The sequence below is a fragment of the Pongo pygmaeus genome, chromosome 23 (genome assembly GCF_028885625.2).
Source record: "Pongo pygmaeus isolate AG05252 chromosome 23, NHGRI_mPonPyg2-v2.0_pri, whole genome shotgun sequence".
NCBI lineage: Eukaryota > Metazoa > Chordata > Mammalia > Primates > Hominidae > Pongo > Pongo pygmaeus.
This window is the reverse complement of record NC_085931.1, coordinates 29,710,281-29,737,806: the sequence shown is the minus strand read 5'-3', so window position 1 is coordinate 29,737,806 and position 27,526 is coordinate 29,710,281. Positions and strand designations below refer to the sequence as shown.

Here is a 27,526-nt window from a genome sequence, read left to right as displayed (position 1 = left end):
AGAACCCAAGAATATGCATTGAAAAAATGTATTCCTCAGGTGGTGCTGATGTGATATGGGATCTGAGTTTAGAATCCAAGGAAAATTACCCTCCTTGCCCTCTAGTTGACCAGAGTTGCTCTCTTGTTATCTAGAGGTCCTCTTCCCCTTTCACATTCTGCTCTCTCCTTCTGCACCTTCTTCCTCTCCTCCCTCCACTTCTGCTCATCCAGATCCCAAGCCCTTCTCCATCGATTCTCCTAAAACTCCAAATGGTCAGTTGCCACAAAAGTCCCTCTGTCCCATGAACAAGATTTGTGGGCAAATGTAGAATTTAAGCTTGGACCGAGCTGAATCAAGAGCTTTAATTAAAGATTTCCCTAAACCCAGCAGGGACCAGCAAATACTTACAGAAGATTAGAGATTTCTTGTGAGTGCAAAGGGTTCAGATTGACCTGATGCTATAGACCAAATCTTACGGTCCCCTCAAATGCAAGTGTTAAAATCTACTTCCCTATATGATGGGATTTGGAGGTGAGGCCTTGGAAGGTGATTAGGTCATGAAAGCAGAGACCGTATGAATGGGATCAGTGTCCCTATCAAAGGGACTGCCGAGAGCTCCCTCATCTCTTCTGTCATGTGAGGATACAGTAAAAAGATGGCAGTCTATGAACAAGGAAGGAAGCCCTCACCAGATACAAAACCTGCTGATCAGTTGACCTTGGATTTTACCATCTCCAGAACCGTGAGAAATGAATTTGTTTCTCTGCTACCTAGTGTAGTGCATTATCTTTTGGCACCCAGACTGGCTAAAGTACCAACATATCAACTTGTACACGTAATTTTTGAAACTCTGATGTCAAATCTTTGATGGCAACAGGTGATTGATCTGCTGGAGGAATGGACCTACATGATCCCTCTTTCCACAATAAACCAGAGAGTAAAAACAAGCAAAAGTAGGTCAAGGTCTTCTAAAAGCCGTACCTGAAAGGTTTCCAGTAACAGTTGATTAGATGGTAATTCAATCACACAAACAACCACAGCAAAGAGACACAACTATCAGAGATTTTCAGGATAGCCTCTGAAACAACATCTGACAACATCAAGGAGTTAAAGAAGACATGAAGTTTCAAAAAGTCAAACTTTATTTAAATGTCATTGTAGAAACTTCTAATTTTAACACTATCGATAAATTCTAGGGCAGGTGGTGACATGGCATGGCGATTTGGGGGCACAAGTCCTGAGTTTCAAAGCTTCGGTTTTGATACCCTTTGGAGATGCCCCCTGGCCTCCTCACCCCTGCCCACCTGTCAAGAAGAGCCTGTCCTGGGCAGCACCTCAGGGACAAACAGCCCAGAAGCCCAGTTGAGCACAGACCTTCAAAGCTGGAGGAAGAAGCTGAATCTGGGAGCAGGAGGAGCTGCTGGATCCCCTCCTCCCAGGTTTCTTTTCCTGCCCTCCAGTGCCTCTTGCAGGCAGGCAAACAACCCCAGCAGGAGCAGCAGCAGGCCCTTCAGCTGCAGGGCTGCAGCTCTGCCAAATGAGAGAAGCCTCTCTCTGGTGAGTCAGAGGAGCACAGGCCATACACCCGGGTCTCTGCCTCCATGTCTCCCACTGTGCCCAGGACTGAGCCCACCATGGGAGATGCGGGCTGGGGATGTGCTGGCCACCCCCTCTCTTCCACCTCTTGCGCCAGCCATGCTTTCAGCTCCAGGGCTGAGGCCAGTGGCTAGAACAGGTCTCATGATGTCAGGTAGCTCCTCACTGGGCTGGTCCTTGGCAGGACCAGGACAGGGGCAGGAGGGACTTGGACCTGCCTCTAGCTCCAGTTCTGTCCTTGAAGGGGGCTCTTCCCCTAGTGCTGGCACTGGCTCATCAGCTGGCGCTGGAAGTTCCTGTATTGCTGCACATGGAGCTGAAAAAGAAGAAAGACTCACCAACGTCAGTCACTTTCCATTGGAATTTTCACACACACAATCAACCTCGCTGAATGTAAGGTATTCCAGCCCGAAAACACTGCCCCTGCAAAGGCTCTTAGACTATAGGCCACCTCACTGTGTGCCTGTGCCTCGATGAACTCCAGAGGCTCCAGCTGGACAAGGACAATGTGCAGATGTGGCCCCGACGGGATCACTGGTGGGGCCTGGCCTGGTAGGGCCTGCCCTGGGCTGCCCTGTGGTGTACTTGGGGGCGCCTTTGGCCAAATGGCCAGAGGCGCCTGGAGTAAAAGATGAGTGAGGTATTGCCCCTCACAAGAGGGCATTAGCTGCGGGGGTCCACCCACAGACCCTGACCCAAATGACGGATGAATAAAACGTACACTGACACAGAGTTGCTGAGTGTCCCACTGCCTGCACACCAAGAGAGGTTTGTCACTGCAGCTGGCCCTGAGCAGCTCGCACTCCAGGCATTTATTTAGTATAGAATTTACAACGGAAGCTTTGAGTAAATACTCTTGTGGATAATTAACATGGTTAAGAGAATAGTTCTACTAATGATTAAAGCTCAGGTACCATGGTTTAAAGTAAATACCATTGGGGGCAATTTCCCGGCTCTACCTCCCCACCTCCTCCCCAAGAGGACCATCTGGCTCAAAGGCTAGTTAATGGAAATAGGGTAAACAGACTTAACTGGGGAAGCCCCTATTGTCCCTAGCATTTACCCTATGAGCTAATGTTCGAAGGTGAGAAGCGGCTGCCTTCAGCCTGTTCAATTATTACAAGCTATGTAACCTTTCCGCCTTCCAAAAGGTTTGTGACTATTCCCTGTAACTTTCCCTAATATTTCCCTTTAATATTTCTGCCACCATCCTGAGTGAATCCTAATAGATGAGCCTGCGTCGGCATTGTGGGAAAAGGCTCTCGCTCTGGGCCCTCCTGAAGCAGCAGACTCCAGTTGTGGGAATGCAGCATGAGAACATCTTGCTCTCCTGAGCATCTCTCACCAAGGGAGCTGGCTGTGGGTCCGTCCCTAGGATGTGGGTGCCTGATTACCAGAGTTATAAGTTCTGTTAGAGTCCGTCACCAAGGAAGTGAAGTCACTTCTTTAAGGTTCCGTACTCTCGGCTCCTTCCTTCAAAACCTACTCAGAACCTACTCAGAGAAGCTGCTGGCTGCTCACCCTCCCCCCAGGTCAGCTCCTTACCTGTACACAGGTAAGTCCACCCAGTGTCTGCTTGTACACTTGTGCCTGATGTGCGCCTGGGGCCTGGGAATCCACTTAGGGCCTGTGATCCAACAGGGGCCTAATGTTGATTAAAACTAATTTTGATTATTCCTATGGAGAAGGAAAGGCCTTCTAGCAATAAGAAGCAGAGTTCCAAATCAAATATATAAAAATGATCAAAACCTTATAAAAGAAAAGTATCTTAATTTTAATCACTGAAATGTTAACTTTTTGATAAATATTTAAGGTTATAATGAAAAATAAAACAATACTAATAAAACATCAGTTGCAGGGTTTCTTGTTTGTGGTTTGAACACTGAAAGGTCCCACCTAGTTATGGTCATAATTTCCTACCTTAATCTTCCTGTTCTTATGAGTAATAGAAAAAACACAATGACAATGAATGTGATGATGGTTCAAATACACAACTGAAGTTTAGTGGCAGAAACATCAGGTGCTCCCAATTACAGTGCAGCTGTTCTTACTGGGGTGAGAAAAAAAATCTTGTTTTCAATACACACGGGAAGCAGGAGTGCATGTAGATATGACCGCATTTCTCTGAGCTTATGTTTTTCACAGAAGTGCTACAGTTTATCCTGCACTCTCCATTCTGTGATCAAAAACCATGGAACAGAGAAGAGCATTTCGACCTGAGACTCAATTATAAGAATTGCATCTGCCCCACCTCCCTGCAACCATATATGCCACCTCTCTGTGCTGAGCCAGAGGGGCTCACATATGGCACAGACTGAGGCTGGACTCAATAGTCCTTACCCTCGCAGGTGACAGGTGTTCTGGAGTCACTTGGAGGAGGGAATCTCCTGGGCTCTGTCTTCTCCACCAGCAGGGGGCAGCACAGCTGCAGACAGAAGAGAGGCTGAGGCTGCCCAGAAGGGGCCTAAGAGGGAGGCCAGCCCTGAAGGCTCAAGAGGTGTCCAAGGATCGGTCCTCAATTTGGAAGTCCAGTAAAGTTCATCCTATCCCCTCGGGCTGCAGTAACTCCATCCTGAGTGTTAGACTCACGCAGCATCACTCAGGACACTGACAGGAGCCCAGAGACAGTGAGAGCCTCACCTGGGAAATGCAGCTGGAGGCGCCTGGGCCCCAGTGTCAGCCTGGGCAGCTCCTACAGGGCTGGGATTCCCTGGGAGACGCCCCGAAGTCGAGGTGCTCTAGGAGGGGACCACAGTGTGAGAGGACAGGGTTTCCAGGGCCTGAGCCCTTCACCTAGTATTGCTGCCTGAACCTCCTGCCACTCTCATGGTCTTGTCCCTCTCTGATCAGCAGCATTCTGGGGAGCTGAGACCTCAGTCCTGGGCACTTCCAGAGACCCCCCCCACCCCTTCTCCCTCTGCCTTTCCTTCCAGCTCCAGGCATACTCTGACTCAGGGGGCAGCTCCTGTGCTCAGGGGAGTCTCAGGTGGGTGGGGTGGTGCACTCAAGACCCTGGTTCCAGGATGTGGCATTTCCAGCATCCTTGAGGAGATGCTCTCCACAGGGAAGGGGATTCTCACCTGCCTCAGGCCAGAGCTCTGGCCACCAAGTGGTCTCTGGCTCAGTGACAGGATACACCTCATGGCGGGGACCAAGGACCACCCACCCTGCAGAGCCCACACCCTGTCCAAAGGCTGTGTCCCTGGGATGCTCACAGAGACCATGGGGCTTAAAGTTGAATTTCCCATCAATATTTCATGTAAACTTCTAAAAAGCACAAGAAAACCACACTGGACTGAGAACTCTGGTGCTATTTTGGTGCTTTTTACAAGTTTACATAAAATATTGATTGGAAAAATAAACAATGGCAGAGCTGAGGATGCCAATGGCTGGTCTACTGTGGGCATGGGGATGGCCTAGAAGGATCAGCACCATGGGTGAAATGAGATCAGACAACCTGATGACTCCACATGGGTGAGGGGTTCCTTAAATGACTCAACTATTCTCACTGAAATACTTAACAAGTGTCCTAATGACACAATCCATCATTTAGACGAAATAACCAGGATGGGACATTTCCTCCAGCCAGGAAGACTGTGGACAAATTCATGAACTGGGCTGGCCCAGTTCACCTGGATCTGAGAACCCCTGGATCTGAGTCCCTCCAGCCCTCCAGGCAGACTCTGAAGAGGGGGCATCAAGAGTAGATTTAGGACTTAGGTGACCAGGATGTATTGGGGTTTGGGGACTCAGCTGTGACTTAGGGAAATGGGGCCTGATTGAATCATCAGACTGAGGTAGACATCCATCAGTTGGGCTCTGGATTTCCATAGGTCATGACAAGCCAGTCCTTGGCCTGAATATCCTGAATCAGTCCCCAGAACTGTCCGGCTCAGGCTCAAGCCATTCTCTACAGAAAAACCAGTGGAGTGGACACTGTGGGATCTGCCCAGATTCTTTCTTCTGAGCTCACCCACCCAGCACTGCTGGAGCCTGTGGCAGCTGAGAGCTGTGCCTTCCCTGGGAAGTGCGGCTCAGTGCAGAAAACTGCCTCCTCCAGGTCTACGCCCTTCCTCAGCAAGGTTAGGTTTCATGACTGCCTGAGGCCAAGTTCTCAAGACTCTGCCTCAATATAGGAAGACCTGAAAATCCTCCCAGCTCCACAGCTCCCTGTAGGAAAGACTGAAACCTCAGTGTGGGTCAGGGTCTCTTTCCGCCCAGTGTTGCCTCCCTCACATTCTCTGTGCATGCAATTCCTCATCTCAGAGTCTGCTTCCAGGGAACACAAATTAAGATCACCAGCCATCCCCAGCATGGGCCATGCGGGACCTCAGGAGGCCACTGTACACTGGAAAGCACCCGTTTATTTCTAAGTTAGCATTGTGAGTATCCAAATGCCCAATGAGAGCTGAGTGTTTCTTGCATTTGTATGGAACAAAAAGGGAGCCTGACTTGCCAGGTGCTCTGGGTTCTGAGGGAGAGTTGGAGTCAGATCTCCCTGCAGGGAAACCTGGGGCAGGAGGAGCAGCCTCACCCCATGCAGGGACCACAAATGCACCCACAGGGTGAGCTGCAGGATGGACACTGCCCACCTCCACCCTCCACATCCTGTGCAAAAAATCATTCTTTCCACCCCTCCTTCAGCCTATCAAAGTTGACACTTAAAAAGCCACCACAGCCCACCCTTGTCAACAGGAAAACCATTCACATCTCCATCAGCCACACAATCTCCAAGATTCTTCAAAAAATAATAAAAATAGCCATGCACAGTATATGATATCATAAATAATTGTACTTAGATTATATATGAAAATGATACTCTTTTTGATACACTAGGTAAATAAAATACATTATTTAAACTCACTGACTTCTTCTCTTTGTATTTATAACATGATGACTAAGACAGTGGGATTCCCATGAGGCTCACATCATATTGTGATTGAACAGGGCTGGTCTGCACGGCTTCAGGTTACAGGGGCTGTGGAGTGACCTGGTGCAGGAAACCCCGTCTCCATCCATAGAACATCAGTGTGAACCCAGGGAGAGGCGCTGGTATGAGAGATGAGAACCCAGGTGTGAACCACCTGCTTGTGCAGGGGACTGAGCCTTCACTTTGAGCCAAACAAGCTTCTTTTCCTATCTTCAATCCTGAACAAGAGGGCTTTCTGGACTTCTTTTTGTTTTCAGGTTTGTGCCCCTTCAGGTTTGGGACTGTCTGGAGTCCCGGCCAGGGGACAGTGAGGAAATCCAGGAGTCTCACACTGACTCTGTTGTATTTCATCTGCTGGGGCCATTCCAAACTGCTGCATACCATTTCCTTTCCTGGTGCTCAAATAGCTGCTCCATGCACTTGTCATGGTTTCAGAGATGAATCTAGGTGGGAAGATAGGATAGTGTATGTTATAATATTTAAATGGAAGCTGATTCCATTAATATTTATTTTAATATAAAACATTAAAAGAATTTTGTTATAGGCTACGGGGAAAGATGAAAAGAGATTAAAAGTATTTTGAAAAAAATGTATTTATCGAATGTCTGTGTGTCTTCAGTGTTGCAGGGTTGAGAGAGGTCAGCTTTAGGTTGCCCTGAGGATGTGCTCAGATGGGGGAAAGCAAGAAAGCAGGAAACACGCATCTCTGTGACCTGACACATAAATCACAGTAAAATGGAAATAAATCTTTCAATAAATCAAACATTCACAATAAATATCACTCTGGTGCACACAGAAAGGCCTGTTAGCAAACTTTCCTTTGCTGGGTCATATCCGCATGGATCACCTGTGTGCAGAGTGGACTCTCTGGTCCCCATTTCTCAGGCTGAGAACCAGAGGCTGGGAAGGACAAGTCGCCTGCTCGTGAGTGGGAAGGGCAGGATTGGGAACAGTGGACTCAGTCTCAGGACTGTGGCCCTAGTCAGTGCTCCTTGTTCCCTCCACAGGGTCCCTCCCACATGTGCTCCGTGTGGATGTGGGTGCACTGCCTGGGGTGGCTGATGTGCTCCAGGGATTCGATGTTGCAGATGCTTCAGCAGAAAGCTTGGGGGTGGGGATGGGAAGAGGCTGCAGCTGGGGAGACCAGGGACCAACGCCACCCAGCAGATGTTTCCACGGGGCGGGCTGCCCCATTTCCCGACAGTAGAGACAGCCTGGAGGTGGGTGTCAAGCAGAGGGCACTGCAGGGTGTGCCCAGGCCTGGAGGGCCACACAGCAGAGACACTGAGGGCCAGGAGCTCACTCAGGTGAGGGACTTCAGCAGATCTTTCTCCTGAGCAAATCAGGTACAAAAAAATTAAGATTCTGCCATCAGAAAAGACAAACAAGAACTTTTTATCTCCTCAGCTGAACCCCACTGTCCAGGGAAACAGAAGTCTCTGAGCCCAGCCCAGCTGAGGGTGGTGTGAGAAGAGGAGCTCAGGGTGCAGATTTGCATGGAGGCCCCACCCTCCTCTGAGGCAGAGGGGATAAGACAGGGCTGGGGGCAGGCCCAGTGCTGGGGTCTCAGGAGGCAGCTCTCTCGGGAGGTCTCCACCATGGCCTGGTCTCTGCTCTTCCTCACCCTCCTCACTCAGGGCACAGGTGACGCCTCCAGGGAAAGGGCCACAGGGGTCTCTGGGCTGATCCTTGGTCTCCTGCTCCTCAGGCTCACCTGGGCTCAGCACTGACTCACTAGAGTGTGTTTCTCCCTCTTTCCAGGATCCTGGGCTCAGTCTGCCCTGACTCAGCCTCGCTCAGTGTCCGGGTCTCCTGGACAGTCAGTCACCATCTCCTGCACTGGAACCAGCAGTGACATTGGTGGTTATAACGCTGTCTCCTGGCACCAACAGCACCCAGGCAAAGCCCCAAAACTCATGATTTATGATGTCAGTAATCGGCCCTCAGGGGTTCCTAATCGCTTCTCTGGCTCCAAGTCTGGCAACACGGCCTCCCTGACCATCTCTGGGCTCCAGGCTGAGGATGAGGCTGATTATTACTGCAGCTCATATGCAGGCAGCTACACTTTCCACAGTGGTCCAAGTCCGTGGGGAAGTGAGACCAAAACCTGCCCTGGGCTCTCAGGCTCCCTTTTGCTCTGAAGATGCTTCCTCACCCGATGCAACGGGCTTCCTACAGCACGGCCTTGAGAATTCTTCTCTCTCGGCTCCTCTCCTTTCCCACCATGAAATCCAACAGGAAACCTGCCCTGTGGTTTCTCATCCAGCACAGGGACAGCTTCCTGGTGCTTGTGTGCTGTGGTACCTGAATGTGCAACTCTTCTTAGCTCTTCAAATGCAAGGACAGTGACAAGCAGCTGCCTGATTGATGCAGACACTGTTTTTTTTTCAGGGGTGTCTTCACCCTAAATGCATCGCCATCTCCCACACTGTGGGTAGAATTTTAGCCAACTATGGCTGGGCGCGGTGGTTCACACCTGTAATCCCAGCACTTTGGGAGGCCGAGGCTGGCAGATCATGAGGTCAGGAGATTGAGATTATCCTGGCTAATACGGTGAAACCCCATCTCTCCTAAAAATATAAAAAATTAACCGGGCGTTGTGGCGGGCGCCTGTAGTCCCAGCTACTCGGGAGGCTGAGGCAGGAGAATGGCATGAACCCGGGAGGCGGAGCTTGCAGTGAGCCGAGATGGCGTCACTGCACTCCAGCCTGGGCGACAGAGCAAGACTCTGTCTCAACAACAAAAAAAAGAATTTTAGCCAACTACATTCTAATAGTTATCGCCACAACTTTGATCTTAAACAACAGTGCAGCGAACATCCCTATGCAGCTTCCTCTGAGTTCCTGTGTGAATATGATCATAGGATACATTTCTAAAAGTGAAATTGCGGGTCAGAAAGATGTGTGTTTGTAATTTTCACCCATTGTTGTCAGATTCCCTTCCAGAGGGGTTCTACCAATTTACAATGCCAGCCGTAAGTACTTGTTCAGAGTACATTGTTGAAAGTGTAAATTTTTGCAAACCTACCAGACTGAAAAATGTTATCTTGTTACAGTTTTATTTTTGAGTCTCCCATTCTGCTTAAGGTTGGGCCTTTTCACAAATAGTTCAGTACTCTTTATTTTTTTAGTATTTGGTAAACTTTTCCTTGAATATCCAGATAAGAAGAATTTTAGTCTTTGTGGCAAGGGACAGTGGCTCATGCCTGTAATCCCAGCAGTTTGGAAGGCTTAGACACGTAAATTGCTTGAGCCCAGGAGTTCGAGATTAGCCTGGGCAACACAGTGAACCCTCATCTCTATTACATTAAAGAAAATAAACATAAATTTTAAAATGAAGTATTTTAGTCTTTGTGGCCCAAGAACCAACTCTGGGGATATTACACAGGTACTTACAGCACCATTTATAAAGTAACCATTTAAAATGATAAAAACCACTGTCAGCTCTGGGCCACACAAAAACAGGTGTCAGGCCAGTTCTGGCAGGGTGAGGGCTACTATGGTGGGAAAGGGAAATGGAAGCCAGTAGAGCTTCTCCTACCTAGAAAAATAGTAAATCAAAAACAGTGTCACATCCCTGGAGGGACTGCAGAGATTGGTGCCACCATTAAGGACCTGAAAGACACAGAGGTGGCAATCAGCACCACATCCCCGTTCAACTCTCCCATTTGGCCTGTGCAGAAGACAGATGGATCCTGGAGAGTGACAGTGGATTATCATAAGCTTAACCAAATGGTGACTTCAATTGCAGCTGCTGTACCAGATGTGGTTTCATTGCTCAATCAAATTAACACATCTCCTGGTAGCTGGTATGCAGCCATTGACTTGGCAAATGCCTTTTTCTCCATTCCAGTCCATTAGGCCCACCAGAAGCAGTTTGCCTTCAAATAGCAAGGCCAGCAATATACCTTTACTGTCCTACCTCAGAGATATATCAACTCTCCAGCTTTGTGTCATAATCTTTTTTTTGTTTTTTTTTTCTTTTGAGACGGAGTTTTGCTCTGTTGCCAGGCTGGAGTGCAGTGGTGCAATCTCAGCTCACTGCAACCTCCGCTTCCTGGATTCAAGCAATTCTCCTGCATCAACCTCCTTAGTAGCTGGGGCTACATGCACGCACCACCACGCCCAGCTAATTTTTGTATTTTTAGTAGAAACGGGGTTTCACCATGTTGGCCAGGATGGTCCCAATCTCTTGACCTCGTGATCCGAACACATCTGCCTCCCAAAGTGCTGGGATTACAGACCTGAGCCACCATGCCCAGCCCTTTGTGTCATAATCTTATTCAAAGAGATCTTGATCACTTTTCACTTCAGCAAGATAGCACACTGGTCCATTACATTGATGACATTATTGGATTGGATTCAGTGAGCAAGAATTAACAAACACAATGGACTTATCAGTGAGACATTTGCATGCCAGAGACTTTGAAATAAATCTGACTAAAATTCAGGGACCTTCTACCTCAGTAAAATTTCTAGGGGCCCAGTGGTGTGGGGCCTGTTGAGATACTCCTTCTAAGGTAAAGGGTAAGTTCCTGCATTTGGCCCCTCCTACAACCAAGAAAGAGGCGCAACGCCTAGTGGGCCTATTTGGATTTTGGAAGCAACACATTCCTCATTTATTGAATGACCCAAAAGGCTGCCAGTTTTGAGTGGGTTCCAGAAGAAGAGAAAGCTCTACAACAGGTCCAGGCTGCTGTGCAAGCTGCTTTGCCACTTGGGCCATATAACCCAGCAGATCCAATGGTGCTTGAGGTGTCAGTGGCAGATAGCAAAGCTGTCTGGAGCCTTTGGCAGGCTCCCATAGGTGAATCACAGTGGGGTCCTCCAGGATTTTGGAGCAAGGCCTTGCCATCCTCTACAGATAACTACTCTACTTTTGAGAGACAGCTGTTGGCCAGTTACTGGGCTTTGGTGGTAACTGAACATTTGACTATGAGTCATAAAGTCACCATGGAACCTGAACTGCCTGTCATGAACTGGGTTCTTTCTGATCAATCTAGCCATAAAATGGGTCATGCACAGCAGCACTCCATCATCACATGGAAGTGGTATATACATCATCAGGCTCGAGCAGGTCCTGAAGGCACAAGAAAATTACATGAAGAAGTGGCTCAAATGCCCGTGGTCTCCACTCTTACCCCCTGCTTTCTCTCCCCCAGCCTGCACCGATGGCCTCATGGGGAGTTCCCTATGATCAGCTGACAGAGGAAGAGAAGACTAGGGCCTGGATCACAGATGGTTCTGCAAGATATGCAGGCACCACCTGAAAGTGGACAGCTGTAGCACCAAAGCCCCTTTCTAGAACATCCCTGAAGAACAGCGGGGAAGGGGAATCTTCCCCGTGGACAGAACTTTGAGCCATGCCATTGGGTGTGCACTTTGCATGGAAGGATTTTAGCCAGCTACATTCTAATGGTTATTGCCACAACTTTGATCTTAAATAACAGTGCAGCGACCATCCCTGCATCCCTGCATGGAAGGAATACCATTTTCCATAAATCACCAAATCGCTCAGAATGCCTACATAAAAGCCCTTAATATACGCCAGATGCATTGGTTATTGTTTTACAAGCGGGACCTCAAGAAGACTTTCATAATATGGAATAGGATGATGCAAAGCCCTATGCTTAAGGCCCGATCTTTACTAGAAAACTAGTATTGGGAGGTTACATGTTTTCCCCAAACAGATCTTTGAGGAATCCTGCAGATGCCAAAGACCTGCTGGCCTAAGAGTAGACACTTATTTTCTCACAGTTCTGAAGCTGAAGAGCCAAGATAAAGGTGTTTATAGGTTTGGTTTCCCCTGAGGCCTCTCTCCTTGGCTTGCAGGTTGCTGCCTCCTTGCTGTGTCCTCACATGGTCTTTCCTCTGCACGCTTATTTCTGGTGTCTCATTTCTGTGTATGGAAATTTTTATTAGCCTGGGTTAATAATTTTTATATCAGCCTGGCAGATTCTATAACTGATTTACTTGATTATCCTATTTACTTGATTATTAAACTTCTCCTCTGCTGAGGTCACCCACTGGTGAGCACTCACATGGGATACAAATATCTTCACAGTTTTTGATCACTCAGAGAGATCCATCCACATAGCTCTTCCCCAGATTTCTTTGTCACCAATTTTCCAATCATGCTTCTTCCAAGTCCCTGATCATCCAAACAAACCATTGGCTACAGCCTATGAATCAGTATAAAATCGCACATCTGGACATTTCTCCTTCCAGGCAGTGCTGAGAAAAGTGGACATCCACGTGCAGAACAATGAAACTAGACCCCATCTCTCTCCAAATAAAAAATCAGCCCAACAAGGATTACAAACCTAAGTATAAGACCCGCAGCTATAAAACAATTAGAAGGGAACATAGATAAAATTCTTCAGGACCTTGGGATACACAAAAATTTTTATGACTAAGACTTCAAAAGAACAGACAACAAAAATAAAAATAGACAAATGGGAGTTTATTCAACTAAAATGCTTCTGCAAAGCAAATGACAGATTGAAGACACCCTTAGAATGGGAGAAAGTATTCATGTGAATAGGTCCTAATATCCTGTTCATCTGAAAAGGCATAATATCCAGTGTAAGAAAAGAGGACAAGGCTCTAAAATAACCGATTAGCATTAAAAAAAAAAAAAAAAAAAGTGGGCAAAGGACCTGAATAGACTTTTCTCTAACGAAGACATACAAATGGCAAACAGGTATGTGAAAAAATGCTTAAGGTAACTAATAATCAGGGAAATGCTAATTAAAACCCAAATGAGATATCATCTCACCGCTGCTGGAATGGCTATCATCAAAACATAACAAGGCCGGGCACGGTGGCTCACGCCTGTAATCCCAGCAGTTTGGGAGGCCAAGGTGGGCGGATCAAGAGGTCAGGCGATCGAGACCATCCTGGCTAACATGGTGAAACCCCATCTCTACTAAAAATACAAAAAATTAGCTGGGCATGGTGGCGGGCACCTGTAGTCCCAGCTACTCGTGAGGCTGAGGCAGAAGAATGGCATGAACCCGGGAGGTGAAACTTGCAGTGAGCCAAGATCACACCACTGCACTCCAGCCTGGGCGACAGAGCGAGACTCCGTCTCAAAAAAACACCTAACAAACGCCAGTGACGATGAGGAGGAAATAGAAGAAAAAAATCACATGACTGTCTCAACAGTCAGATCAAATGTTTTCTTTCAAGGAAACATTTTCGTTGGTTGTTTTTTCTAGTCTTGTTAGAGCATCACGCATGATAAGATTTGTGGTACGGAAGTTAGAGGGGATGTTATTCCATGCAAAGTATCTGAATATCCCATACCCAACTCTTCGGTTACTTACTGATAAATGCTAAAAGGTTACAATTTTGTATTTTCAAATATTCTGGTGGCCAGAAACCTCTTCCTTGACAAGTCTGGAGTACGGGTATCTGACAGGATGATTAGAATTTAGGCAGGTATTGTGTGAGCAGTGAGGTTACACACAGGAAACGTTTCAGTCAAAGAGAAAAACAGATGGAGGCTGAAACACAGAGATCATATGTCTGAGAAATAAGGAAATTCCATACTAACGGGAGCTGAGTGAGAACAAGCTATGAACCATCTATTTCTCTCTGAACATCTCATTGGGATCTCATCCCTTTCCCAGCATATCACCCATGTGGATTTTAAAATTGTCTGCTCTTAAAACATTTCTGGCACATCATTAGAGAGTCCAGCACTGGAATCAAGCTCAGTTTGATGAGACCAGGGCAGTTAAGCACCAAACCCAGGTGTTCTTAGAAGGGCTTGTAGGAGACAAGGGTGTGTTGTCGAAAGCAGAGAAAGTGAGACTTTCCATTGCGGTTTAAACCACAGCTTCTGGAATTTCACTGGGCACACAAATCCCCTGAGGATTCTGGTTAAGATACAGCTGTGCCCTCAGCACATCTGGGTATGGCCCCAGATTCTCCATGTCTAGCAGCTTCCAGGTGAGACTGATGCTGCTGGTCCTCCAAGGACCACACTTTGAGTGGCTTAGCTCCTATTCCCCCTCCTCACTCAGGCACAGGTAAGACTCACCTAAAAAAGAAACCTGAGAAGCACAGGTGAACTCTCCCTCTCCTGGTGTCTTAGTACCTTTTGTATTGCTATAAAGGAATACCTGAAGCTGGATAGTTTGTAAAGAAAAAAAAAAGGGTTTATTGGGGTCATGCTTCTGATGGCTGGAAAGATCAAGATTGGGTATCTGCATCTAGTGAGGGCCTCAGGCTGTCTCCACTCATGATAGAAGGCGAAGGGAAGCTGGCCTGTGCAGAGATCACTGGGAGAGAGAAAGCAAGCTTTTCTTTCCTAACAAAGCTGCAGGGATGTAATTGAGTCATATTCATAAAGTGCTTAATACAGGGCATAACATATTCAAGTGCTCCTTAGTTGACAGCAATTATTACTGACCTTGCTCATGAAAATTAGACCTCAGATGGAGGAAAGGCAGTGCCGAGGGTTTTGGATTGTTCAAAATAAGAGAGATTAAAATGATTTAAAATAGAGGCCCAGGAGCTGAGGCGAGCATCCCCGGGTGTTCCCCTGCCAACTCCCCCAATGTCTCAGAAGCTGTTTTCAGGCGAAGTCAGCCAGGAACGAAAGTGGGGGAGTTCATAGAAGCAAGGATTGCAACTTCATCCATGAGGAGGAGGTGTAGCCAGCCAGGTGGGGAGAGGCTGCTGAGATCATCTGGAGGGTGTTCAAGGCTTTCTGGCCCCATGGTCCTGGGCCATCCCTCCCTGCCCAGGGCCGCATTCCTCAGCTCACAGCCAAAACCTTGAGAGAGGCTTGTGAGTCTGATCAGAAATCCTGCCAGGGCCCAGAGGGGGCAGGTATGGGAGGGAGGTGTCTAGGGTCACAGGAGACACTATTTGCTGCCTATGGGGTTGGGACAGGCTCCTCGAGAGAAAATTCGGGCACTGTATGGGAGGAAAACACAGGACAGGGAGGCCCCTCCCCAAAGGATTGTGATGATGGAGGACAAAGCATCTGCAAAGAGCCCAGCCCTACAGGGGGTTCTCTGAACACAGCATTCCTAGGGGCGTCTGTGTTATTTTGCCAGGGTTACCATAATAAAGTAGCACAGACTGGATGCTCAGAGAAAAGAAATGTCTTCTCCACTAATCTGTAGGTGATGTTAGAATCTGAGATCAAGGTGTTGGCAGGGTTGGTTTCTTCCCTGTTCTGAGCGAGGGCCTGTTCTGTGCATCTCCCTGGCTTCAGGTGCTTCTGGAAGGATGTGCTGTTCCCTGAATTACAGGCGAACACCCCGATCTCTGCCTCCATGTTCATATGGCATTTTCCCTATGTGTGTCTCTGACCATGTTTCCTCTTTCTTTTTTTTTTTTTTTTTTTTTTTTTTTGCTGTTGTTGTTTTGTTTTGTTTTGAGATGGAGTCTCGCTCTGTCGCCCAGGCTGGAGTGCAGTGGCATGATCCCGGCTCACTGCAACCTCTGCCTCCCAGGTTCAAGTGATTCTCCTGCCTCAGCCTCCCGAGTAGCTGGGATTACAGACACCCGCCACCATCTTCAGCTAATTTTCATATTTTTAGTAGAGATGGGGTTTCACAGGTTGGCCAGGCTTGTCTCGAACTCCTGACCTCAGGTGATCCACTTGCCTCAGCCTCCCAAAGTGCTGGGATTACAGGCATGAGCCACTGCATTCAGCCGTTTCCTCCTTTTACAACAACACCAGTCCTGTTGGATTGGGAGCCCACCCTACTTCAGCATGATGTCATGTTAACTCATTACATCTGTAACCACCGTATTCCCATATAAGATCCCATTTTGAGGTCCTGGGGCTGAGGACTTCAATATCAGTTCGGGGTGGGGGGGGGCCTACAATGTAAATTTGTAACATTGTCTCTGTCATGGGCCAGCTGTCAGTATTCCCTGAATATCCAGGATCCACCCATGCTCTCTGGCCATCACCAGAGTGAGCAAATCTCTGACACATGGATAAGAGTTACTTCCATGGGCTCCCAGCCAGGCTGGAAATTCTTGATTCATGGAATCAAGAATCTTTCTCCAGTGGGTGGGGCTAAATGCAGCTGCCTCCCTGACAGTCTCCCTGGGACACTAGGCTTATCAGCTTCTCTCCTAAAGCTGCAGGTCCTGACTGTCCTGAGCCCCAGCTCTGCTGTGGTCTTTGCATCTTAAGATCTTATTCAACTCGCCTTTGTGCCTCAGTGGACTGACTCGCAGGAAACAGTGGGAGATGCCCCTGCTCTCTTTCCCCAAGGTCTCTTCCCCTCAGTGGCACAAGACCTGCCCTATTGACTGGCAGTCCCCCCACGCCCATCTCAACCTCCACACTGCCCACTGTGCATGGTCACAGGTCACAAACTGATTGTTCATTTTGGGCAGATCACCTTGACAGTTTCTGCAGAACTGGGTGCTTCTTCCCAGAATCAGGAATTTACAAACAAGGCCAGTTCTAGAGATGCAACTGGGAGAGTAATGTGCATCACAGCGAATCTGGACAAGAAAAAGTGGTTTTGCTGTAGTTCTCCTAGAACACATTCTGGTGATGTATCCATCTCCCAGGATAGTCTTAGCAAGTTACATCCAATGCTGCATAAGGACCCTCAAGAAAAGGTGTCAGAACTGGCCTGCATGAGTGGCCAGCAGGGTCCTGGGAGGAGACCCTGAGATGCCCAGTGACAGGAGGAGTGGATTCATAGGTTGGTAAGCGTGTGGAAGAGCTGCGAGTGATGTGCTCAGCCAAGTACAGGAGCAGGCGTATTGGTGACCTGTGGCCTCATCTTATCTCAGTTGTCTCTTTAGATCAAACTCCAGGAAATCAGCACATAGAGACTTCTGTCTGTCTCCGAGATCATCGCAGGACTTCACACGTCTTTTCTATTTATAATGCACCATCATGTTGTCAGTGAATCACTTTCATCACAGCCTCAGCAGTCCTAGGTCTGAAAACTACTACATATACTTAGAATATTAATTAAGGAATACTTTGTCAATTATGTTTATTAAATTAAAAGACTTCAGTATCTAGTGTTACAGCTGTCATAATTTAACAGCCTTGACTTTCTTAGAAATAAAATCCTGATCCCAAATTTTTCTGGGGATATGACTGGCATAAGGAGCCAAGCAGACATCTGGATGTCCCAATGTCACTGCTGACACGTGCTTTTTTGTTATCTGTCATGGAGGGAACAGAGGAAGTGTCCCTACCTCTGTCCACAGAACCCATGGAAGACAGTGCACCTGATTAAAGAAGAGAGGGTTGTGATCAGAGGGGTCCAGGGTCCTGGGATGAGGTGGGAGGAGGAGACTCATGGGAAGAAAGGAAGCAGGGCAGGAAGAAGCTGAAGTTCAGGCTCTGAGGTGCATCTCCTGCATGGAATCTTGACTCCACTCACTTCTGTCATTGTGTAATCTTTCAATGCTGGTTCTGTCATCAGTAAACTTGAGGAGAGGTTATGCCGTAAGCATAGGGCTGAGGAAGGGTTATTATAAATATCCAGTCATGGTTGTGCCTATAAAACACTCACCAAAGACTCTGAATATATTAAGTTCTCATAAGTAGTTGTTTTGCATAATGTAGTGATACATGGAGGATGGCATTCCTCCTGTGGACAGCAGGAGGCACCGTGGGTGTATGGTTTGGGGATCCTAATAACTCCAAGTCCCCCAGTAGAGCTCACATGCAAAGGGTGTGACTGATGTTTCCTTTCAGGTCCAGTCTTTTTGAGTACAATCCACTCTCCACTCCTGACACCCACTTGGCCCTTCTTCTGCCCTTGAGAAATGACTACCCTGAGGCCATCAGGTCCAGGGCTCAGGTATGAGCTCATGCAGACACGCTTGGGAATAGACAACAGATTTGGATTCAATGCTCCTTGCTTCTTGAGCTTCAAGAAGAGGATAAGATAGGAGCTGGTTGTGTCCAGGCTCCACTGGGTAGCCTCGATCAGAGCTCTCAGAAGTGCCTCCCATCAGGGCCTGTGTCTCCTTCTACCTCCTGCCCTTCATTTTCCCACAGGTTGGAGCATCCAGGGAATTCAGGGAAACCCTTTCACTGCTATTTCCCCCCTAGCACTGGTCCTCAGTGGCATTCTTTCCAGTTCTCCTGTGCATTCAGCATCATTCATGAAATTCTGTGTTTCCAGGTCTCTGTGCTCTGTCTGTGCTGACCCAGCCCCCGTCTGCATCTGCCTGGCTGTGAGCCTCAGCCAAGCTCACCTGCACCCTGAGCAGAGAGCACAGCATCTACACCATTGAATGGTATCAACAGAGACCAAGGAGGTCCCCCCAGTGTATAATGGAGGTTAAGAGTGATGGCAGCGACAGCAAGTGAAACAGGATCCCCAGTCACTTATTGGGCTCCAGCCCTGGGGCTGAATGCTACTTAATTATCTTCAACCTCCAATCTGAGGATGAGGCCGAGTATCACTGTGGAGAGAGCCACATGTTTGATGGTGAGGATGGGTGAGCCACAGTGACAGAGACAAAGAAGTGAGGCCAAAACATACCCCCTCCCCTTCCTCTTCAAGGACTGAGAGTGAGAAGCCCTATGTCATCTCCATTGACCCTGAGAATGTTGACTCTCCCCCTTGCAAATTTCATCATCCCACATGTCCCCCCTGAAGACACCCCTAGGCAGAGGCAGAGGCAGATGCAGGCCATGATTGAGGTCATTTTGATAACTCATCATTCTGTTTCCACCACACCAGCCTGTGGGGACTATGCTGGGAGAGACCAGAACAGCCCAGGCAGGAAAAGGGCCCTGAGAGAGGGGCCGGGCTGAGATGACTGCATCCAGTGAGTGCCATTGCACCCTGCGCCCCTGCCTCAGGGGACTGTCATAGGGCTCTGCCTGAGGAGGCAACATGGATCTTGACATGTCCCCAGCCATTTATGAGAACTGTAGTTGTGTGCATCCTCATTAACACTCAATATTATTGTCAGTTTTTGTTTAAAGTCACTCTAATAGATCTGTAGTGATTCTTATTAATTTTTTAACTTGTATTTTCTTAGCAACATCAGGCTGAGCATCTTTTCAGGTGCTTGTTATCTGTATATCTTCTTTGGTGAAAAGCTTAATCAAATCTTGGTCTATTTTTAAAATTCACTTTTCCCCACATTCCCCTTCATGCAATATTTTTCAAAAATAGTGAATAAATGAAAGTTTTGCTGACATTTAAAAACTCACAGAATTGTTCACCACCAGACTGTTGCTATTAGAAGGGTAAAGGATATCCCTAGACAGAAGGAAAGTGATGTCACATTGAAATGTGAATTTACACAAAAAAGTGAAAACATCAGGCTGGGCCCAGTGGCTCATGTCTGTAATTTCAGCACTTTGGGAGACTGAGGCAGGAGTATTGCTTGAGCACAGGAGTTTGAGGCTGATGTGAGGTATGATCATACCACTGCAGTCCAGCCTGGGCAACATATTAAGAATCTGTCTCTATTAAAAGAAAGGAAATAAAAAAATTAAACATCAGATATGGTAACTACATAGATACTGGTGAAAACCTCTGTATTATGTTAATGCCAATAAAATACAGTTCACTGATCAAAGATAAATTAATAAAATACATTGTGATTTATAATGAAAATAAAGGCAAATTATATGACAAAGGGAGCACAAAAGCTGTGGTGGGTGAAGAACATGTTATCAAGGTCTCATATGGGAATGTGTAACAACTGCAGGTAGATTTTCATAAGATCTCTAATATACATAAACCCTAAAGTAGTCATTAAATCAAACCTTTTGATCAAAAAAGAATTAGAGCTAATAAGCTATATTAGGGTTATCCACAGAAACAAAATCGATAAGATATATATGTGTGTATAACATACATATGTGTATATACACATGCATGTATGTGTATGTATCGAGAGAGAGAGAGAAACTTAAAAGAAGAAATTGGTTCATAGGATTGTCATGTCTGACAAGGATAAAAATCTCTTGGGCAGGCTGAAGAGGCTGGAAATTCAGGTAAGAGTTGATGTTGCAGTCCTGAGCCTGAATTCAGCAATACGGGACTTAAGAAATCCTCAGTGTTTGCTCTAAACACTTTCTTTTTTGTTTTGTTTTTTTTTTTCTTTTTGAGACAGAGTCTCACTCTGTCACCCAGGCTGGGTTACAGCGGTACGATGTCAGCTCACTGCAATCGCCGCCTCCCAGCTTCAAGTGATTCTTGTGCCTCATCCTCCCAGGTAGCTGGGATTACAGGTGTGCACCATCACACCCATCGAATTTTTGGATTTTTAGTAGAGACCAGGTTTCTCCATGATGACCAGGCTGGTCTCGAACTCCTGGCCTCAAGTGATCCTCCTGCCGCCTTGGCCTCCCAAAGTGCTGGGATTACAGGTGGGAGCCACCAGGCCTGGCCTGCTCTATACACTTTCTACTCATTAATGAGGCCTGCCACATTGTGATGAGTTATCTGCTTATACAAAGTCTACTGAGTTAAATGTGAGTCACATCTGGAAAATATCTTCACATAAACTTCTGTGTTTGTATTGGACAAAATCAACCTGGAACCACATCCTAGTCAATGTGCCACTTAAAATTAACCATCACTTAAGCCAGCATAAAGATAGAAAGGAATCATTTTTTAAAACAATCAAAAACAGAGACAGAGAAAAGGAAAGAAAAACAAGGAACATATCCATAGATTGTATTTTTTAAGTCATTTTTTGAGGTTTTCTATTGTTTTCCTCTTTTCTATTTCATTGATATTTGGCTCTTAACTATATTAATACCTTTTCTCTATTTAAATTGAATTTCAATGCTCTCCTTTTCCTTAGATTTATGAGGTAGAACCTTAGTTTATTTTAGATCTTGCTTCTTTCCACTGCCAAACATTCAATCCAATAGATTTATTTAAAACTACTTACTTATATCCATTTTTAAAATTTTAATACATTGTGTTTTTGTGTTTAAAAAGTTCAGTATTTTCTAATTTTGTTGTGATTTTTTCTTTGACTTATGAAATATGTAGTTTTATCTTCTTTCATTTCCAAAAAATTGAAGATTTACCACAGCTTATCATGTATCAATTCCATTTAATTAGTTAATTCTGCATTAAATCATACCTTGCATGAGCTTCATCTTTTCAAATTTGTTAATATTTGTTCTGTGGCCTAGAAGAGGAAGTATCATGAAAAATGTTCCCTGTGTATTTGAAATAGCAATGTTTATTCTGCTGTTGTGGGTGTAGTTTTCTACAAATTCAGTTAGCCTAAGTTGGCTAATAGTTCAAATATATATTCTTACTGTTTTTTTGTGTATTTATTTTGTAGGTCTGTGAGAGAGAGCTATTGAAATGAACAACACTAATTGTAGAATTTCCTATTGCTTCTTTTGAGAGAGGAAAATTTGCAGTCATGGTTCTTAATACTTTATTCTCCTGACAAAAGGTCGCCCATGATATTCCAATACTAATCAAGGAAAAAAAGAGGCAGAGTTAAAGCCACACTCATGGATGCCACAGGCACAGTGGGTGGCCACATGATGTCCCTCCACTGGTTCAGTGGATTTAGCGAGACATTATATTTTGGCTTTTAAAAATCATAAATCTGGCTAAGACATCCATGAACAAATTTGAAGACATACACATTGAATAAAATATGAAAATTAAAAGAAAGGTAACTGCATATGTAAAACACCGCTATCATAGCACTTGACTCATGGGAAATGGATAAAAAGTATTATAAATTCAATTACATTTACTTACACATTAAACAAATATGAATTTAAACCAGTTCACTGAACTGTCTCATATACTGTTTAGGTGACGGAGACTTACTGGTACACAAAAAAGACAAGAATACCTGCTCTCAGGGTGGCATCATGGAAGATGGTGGAGCAGGAAGCTCCAGCAAATGGTCCCTCCTGTAAAATTACTTGAAGTGGCAAGAGTCATGAAATTAACTCTCATAAAACAATAGAATCTTGTCCCACATTTGCAGTATTCAGGGATGTGCTGATGAAGAGAGAGACATAAAATAATCCCTGTCAGGTCAATTTCTGGCCATGGAAATAATTGAACAGAAACTGCATGGATCACTCTGACAAGGAAGCTGGTCCTTACCAAAATATTTTGGAAATGTCACCACACAAATGAATAACAGCACCTTTCAGCAAGCAACATCAGCCAAGGCAGAGAAGAGAGACAATCTGATTTTGAGAGTGACAATATCATAACGTCCAAAATACCCAGATCTCAAGAAAAGTTTACAAAGCAGACAAACGTAAAAGAAAGCATGACCCACTAAAAGGAAAGAAATAAATCAACTGAATGCATTCCTGAGGAAGCACAGGCATTGCACGTGCTACACAAATACTTCAAATGAACTGCCTGTATATGCTCAAAAAGCAAAAGGACTCCATGGAAACAGAACTAAAGGAAAGCAGGGAAATGATGTTTGAACAAGCATGAAATATCAATAATGACAAGTTTTATAAAGGAACCAAGCAGAAACACTGAAACTGCAAAGTTCAATAGCTGAAATCAAAATCTCTCCAGAGGTGTTAAGTAGTGGTGTGAGCAGACAGAAAAATAATCAGTGAACTTGAAGATACATCATTGAAATTACACAGGATGAGCATAAATTTTTTTAGAAAAGAATAAATGAAATGAACAAAGCCTAAGAGACATATGAGACATCAAGCATATCAATATTGCTTTATGGGAGTTTCAGAAAGAGAAGAAAAATAGGAAAGGAAAAATAAAATACATAAAGAGAAATAGCTCAAAACTTGTAAGTTTGATGAAAGATTAGAATCTATACTTTCGAGGAGCTCAATAAACTCCAAGCAAGTTAAACTGAAATCCGCAGTGAGACACATTGTGATCAAAGCATCAAAAGCCAAATACAAAAGGAAAGGTGTAAATAGTAACAAAAGGAGAGTTGGGGTAGCTAAAGTAATTTCAGACAATATAGGCTTCAAGTTAAAAATGCTTACAAGAGACAAAGAAAGGCGTTATAATTGATGAAATAATCAACTAGTCAAGAAGATAGACTAATTACACACCAAGGGATAGCACTTCAAAATACATAAAGGAAGACCAATTTGAAAAAAAAAAATATGTAGATCTATAATATAACTTGGAGACTTCACTTCTCCACTTTTATTGTCCATCTAGGCTGGGCATGGTGGCTCACGCCTGTAATCCCAGCACTTTGGGAGGCTGAGACGGGTGGATCACGAGATTAAGAGATCGAGACCATCCTGGCTAACACGGTGAAACCCAGTCTCTACTAAAAATACAAAAAAAAAAAAAAAATTAGCTGGGCGTGGTAGTGGGTGTCTGTAGTCCCAGCTACTTGGGAGGCTGAGGCAGGAGAATGGCGTGAACCTGGCAGGCAGAGCTTGCAGTGAGCAGAGATCCCAACACTGCACTCCAGCCTGGGCGACAGAGAAAGACCCCGTCTCCAAAAAAAAAAAAAAAAAAAAAAAAAAGGATAGTAAGAGAGGAGACACAAATACGTAAAATCAGAAATTTGGGACAATAGTACAAAGCTTATGGAAATTTAAACTATAATAGAAGAACACATAAGCAATTGTATGCCAAATCTTAGAAGATATGGACAAATTCATAGTAAACACAGATTGCCAATCTGACTCAAGAAAAAAGAGAAAAAAATCAACAGAAATATAGAAAATAAGGGAAGTAAATCAGCAATGGAAACTTCCCAAAAGAGAAAAACTCAAAACCAGATGGCCTCACTGGTAATTCTGCTAAATTTAAAAAGGAATTGATATCAATCATAATCAATCTCTTCCCAAAATAGATTAGGAGGAAGTACTTCCCAGCACATTCGAAGACCTTAGCATTAGCCTGACACCAAAAGCAAACAAGGATAGTATTAAAAAAAACTAAACTAAAGGCTAATATTCCTTAAGAATGAGCATGCAAAAATCCTCAACAAAATAAAAGCAAACCAAATCCAACGTTAAGTTAAGGGGAATAAAGGATTTCAAAGATGGTTCTACATAAGAACATGAATCAATGTAATATATATTAACAGAGTGACAGAAAAAGTGTGTGATCATCTGAGTAGAAGCAGAAAAAGTGTTTCACAAAATTCACCACATTTTCCTGGTTAAAAAAAAAAACCACTCAGCAAACTCGGAATAGAAGGAAACTTCTACAAACTAATAAAGGAGCTTTACCTAAAGCCACCATTTAATGACATCACATTAAATGGTGGAAGAGTAAAAGCTTCCCTACTAAGATCAGGGACAAAACAAGGACTCCTGCCTCCACAACTACTATTTGACTTTGTACAGAAGTTTTGGTCAAAGCTCTTAGGCAAAGAAAGAAATAGTAGGTACCTAGAATGGAAATGAAGGAGTAAAATCATCCCTATTTGCACAGAACCCGATTCTAAATGTACAATATCCCAAAGAATACATGCACAGAAAAACTAACAAAGTGAATAAACACATTGAACAAAGTTTCAAGGCACAGGAACAACTCCTGGACTTGCCACAACTTTTCTCTGTTATCCTGGGCATTAGTTCTCTTGGCCTCAATTTTATCTTTAAAACTGGGAGGCTTATACTGCAGTTAAGAAATTCTTTTCTAAAAAAAGAAAAAAAATCCAAAAATACACAAAAAGAAACTGTTACTTAAAGATGGAATAAGTGAATCTCAGAGGGTGGACACGGGTTGGTGGGGTCCTGTCCATCTCTGGGGGCATTTTCTGGAGTGTGGGAATGCATGTTCCCAGATGTATTAGCAAGATACTCGCAATTTTCTCAAAACAACAGACAAGGATAGTGTAGAAATCCTCCCACCACAAATTGTGAACAGTGTGTGATGAAATAAAAATAATAGTCATAGAAAAAGATGGCGATGATGATGATAATGACTTAAGTACACAACTAAGTTTTAGTGATAGAAACATCAGGTGTTCCCAAATTCAATGCAGCTTTTCTTATAGAATGGGGGCACCAGTCTTAGTTCCCATATATTTAGGAATTGAGGGTCCCCATGAGGTGTCGCTGCATTTCTCTGGACTTTTATGTTTATCACAGAAGAGCTACAGCTTACCCGGCACTCTACAGCCTGCAATCAAAAATCATGGACCAAAGAACAACATTTCAGCACAAGACTCCATTATGGGAATTGCACCTCCCCACCTTCCTGAAACCATATACACGACCTTTCTGTGCTGACATGAGAAAACCACAGTGGATCACACTGGCTCAAAGTGAGGCTTGACTCCTTTGTCCCCACCCTCCCAGATGACAGATGTTGTGGGGTCACCCGGAGGAGAAAAGCTCTCCTAGGCTCAGCCTCGTCCACCAGCAGGGGGCAGCAGAGCTGCAGCCAGGAGCAGCCAGAGGCTGCGGCTGCCCAGGTGGAGCCTAAGGGGTAGGCAGCCCTTGGGAGGTCTACAGGTGTCCAAGGTTCAGTCCTAGGATTGGAAGTCAAGACAGTCCATCCTATTGCTTCTGGTAACAGCGACCATGTTCTGAGGGTCAGACTCAAACGGTATCACCCAGGACACTGACAGGAGCCAGGGCACAACGAGAGCCTCAACTGGGAAATGCAGCTGGAGGCACCTGGGCCCAGATGTCAGCCTGGGTAGCTCCCACAGTGCTGGAATTCCCTGGAAGATGCCCCCCCAAGGTTGAGGTGCTCTAGGAGGGGGCCCAGTGTGAGAGGATGGGGCTCCCAGGGCTCAAGTCCTTCACCCAGGATGGCCGTCTGAGCATCCTGCCACTCTCAGGGCCTCGCCCCTTCCTCTCCAGCAGTGTCCTGGGGAGCTGAACCCTGTCCCGGGCACTTCCAGGGACTCCTGACCCCTCCTCCCTCTGCCTCTCCTTCCAGCTCGAGGCTGACTCTGACTCAGGGGGCAGCTCTTGTGCGCAGGGGAGTCTCAGGTGGGTGAGGTGGCACATTCAGGGCCCCGGTTCCTGCGTGGGGAATCCCCGGCCTCCTAGAGGAGATGCTCTCCAGAGGGAAGGGAATTCTCACTTGATTCAGGCCAGAGCTCTGACCGCGAGGCTGTCCTTGGCTCAGTGACAGAGTCTGCTGCATTGCAGAGACCAGGGACCACCCACCATCCAGAGCTCACATTCTGTGCAAAGGCTGTGTCCCTGGGATATTTGCAGAGACCACCGGGCCTAAAGTTGAATTTCCCATCGATATTTCATGTAAACTTGTAAAAAGCACCAGAAAAACACACTGGACTGAGAACCCCGATGCTTTTCTGGGGCCTTTTACAAGTTTACACAAAATACTCATAGGAAAAAATAAATAAATAATGGAAGAGCTGAGGATGGCAATGGCTGATCTATGTGGGGATGGGGGATGGCCTAGAAGGAGCGGCACTGTGGCTGAAATGAGAGCAGACGACCAGATGATGCCACAAGGGTGTCATTGCTTAAATGAACCACCTACTCCTACTGAAATAATTAACAAGTATCCTGACGACACAGTACATTATTTAGATGAAATGACCAGGATGGGACTAAGTAATGCTGGGGGACCTAATGCTGGGGGACCCAGAGAGGAGATGAAGGAGGGGGAATATGGTGGGTCCTTGGTCCACCTGCTGCTGAGTCAGGTTTCACCAATGATCTCTCAGCAGGGCCAAACTCAGCCCCAAGCCAGCTTCCTAGAAGGCCCACAGCCCTGCTGAGCCTGGCCCAGAACAGACCACAGGTCAGAGAGGTTTGGGACAGTGGTCATATGGCCAGTCCCCAGGAAGGTGACTGTGATCACAGGCCTCAGAGGTCCAGGCTAACTTTCTGACCAAAGACCCAACTCCTTCTTCAGTCACCTGTGCTGCCCCCACAGCTAGTTTGAGTGACATCTTTCAATGAGGAGTCTCAGAGGATAGAAATTTGCATGAACACCAAGTACTTACTGCCCCATAGGGCCTGGGAAGGAATAAGAGAGGCCTGGGGAGCCCAGCTGTGCTGTCGGCTCAGGAGGCAGAGCTCTGGGTGTCTCACCATGGCCTGGACCCCTCTCCTGCTCCCCCTCCTCACTCTCTGCGCAGGTGCTGACCCCAGGCC

General features: G+C 45.8%; 2 protein-coding genes across 5 annotated transcripts in view; both read left to right on the top strand.

Moving 5' to 3' along the window:
* Positions 1-27,526, top strand: part of LOC129022801 (immunoglobulin lambda-1 light chain-like) — a 310,065-nt gene that overhangs the window by 110,382 nt on the left and 172,157 nt on the right. The gene's annotated exons all lie outside the window — the stretch shown is intronic.
* Positions 1-27,526, top strand: part of LOC129022799 (immunoglobulin lambda-1 light chain-like) — a 264,622-nt gene that overhangs the window by 78,121 nt on the left and 158,975 nt on the right. The window contains exon 1 of one of the 3 annotated variants that reach the window (XM_063662782.1): positions 27,415-27,510. The exons of the other annotated variants lie outside the window; for them this stretch is intronic. Within the exon in view, the coding sequence (XP_063518852.1) occupies positions 27,465-27,510 (46 nt within the window). The 5' untranslated portion in view covers positions 27,415-27,464. Of the gene's footprint in view, positions 1-27,414; positions 27,511-27,526 lie in introns of those variants that run through there. 3 annotated transcript variants of the gene reach the window in all.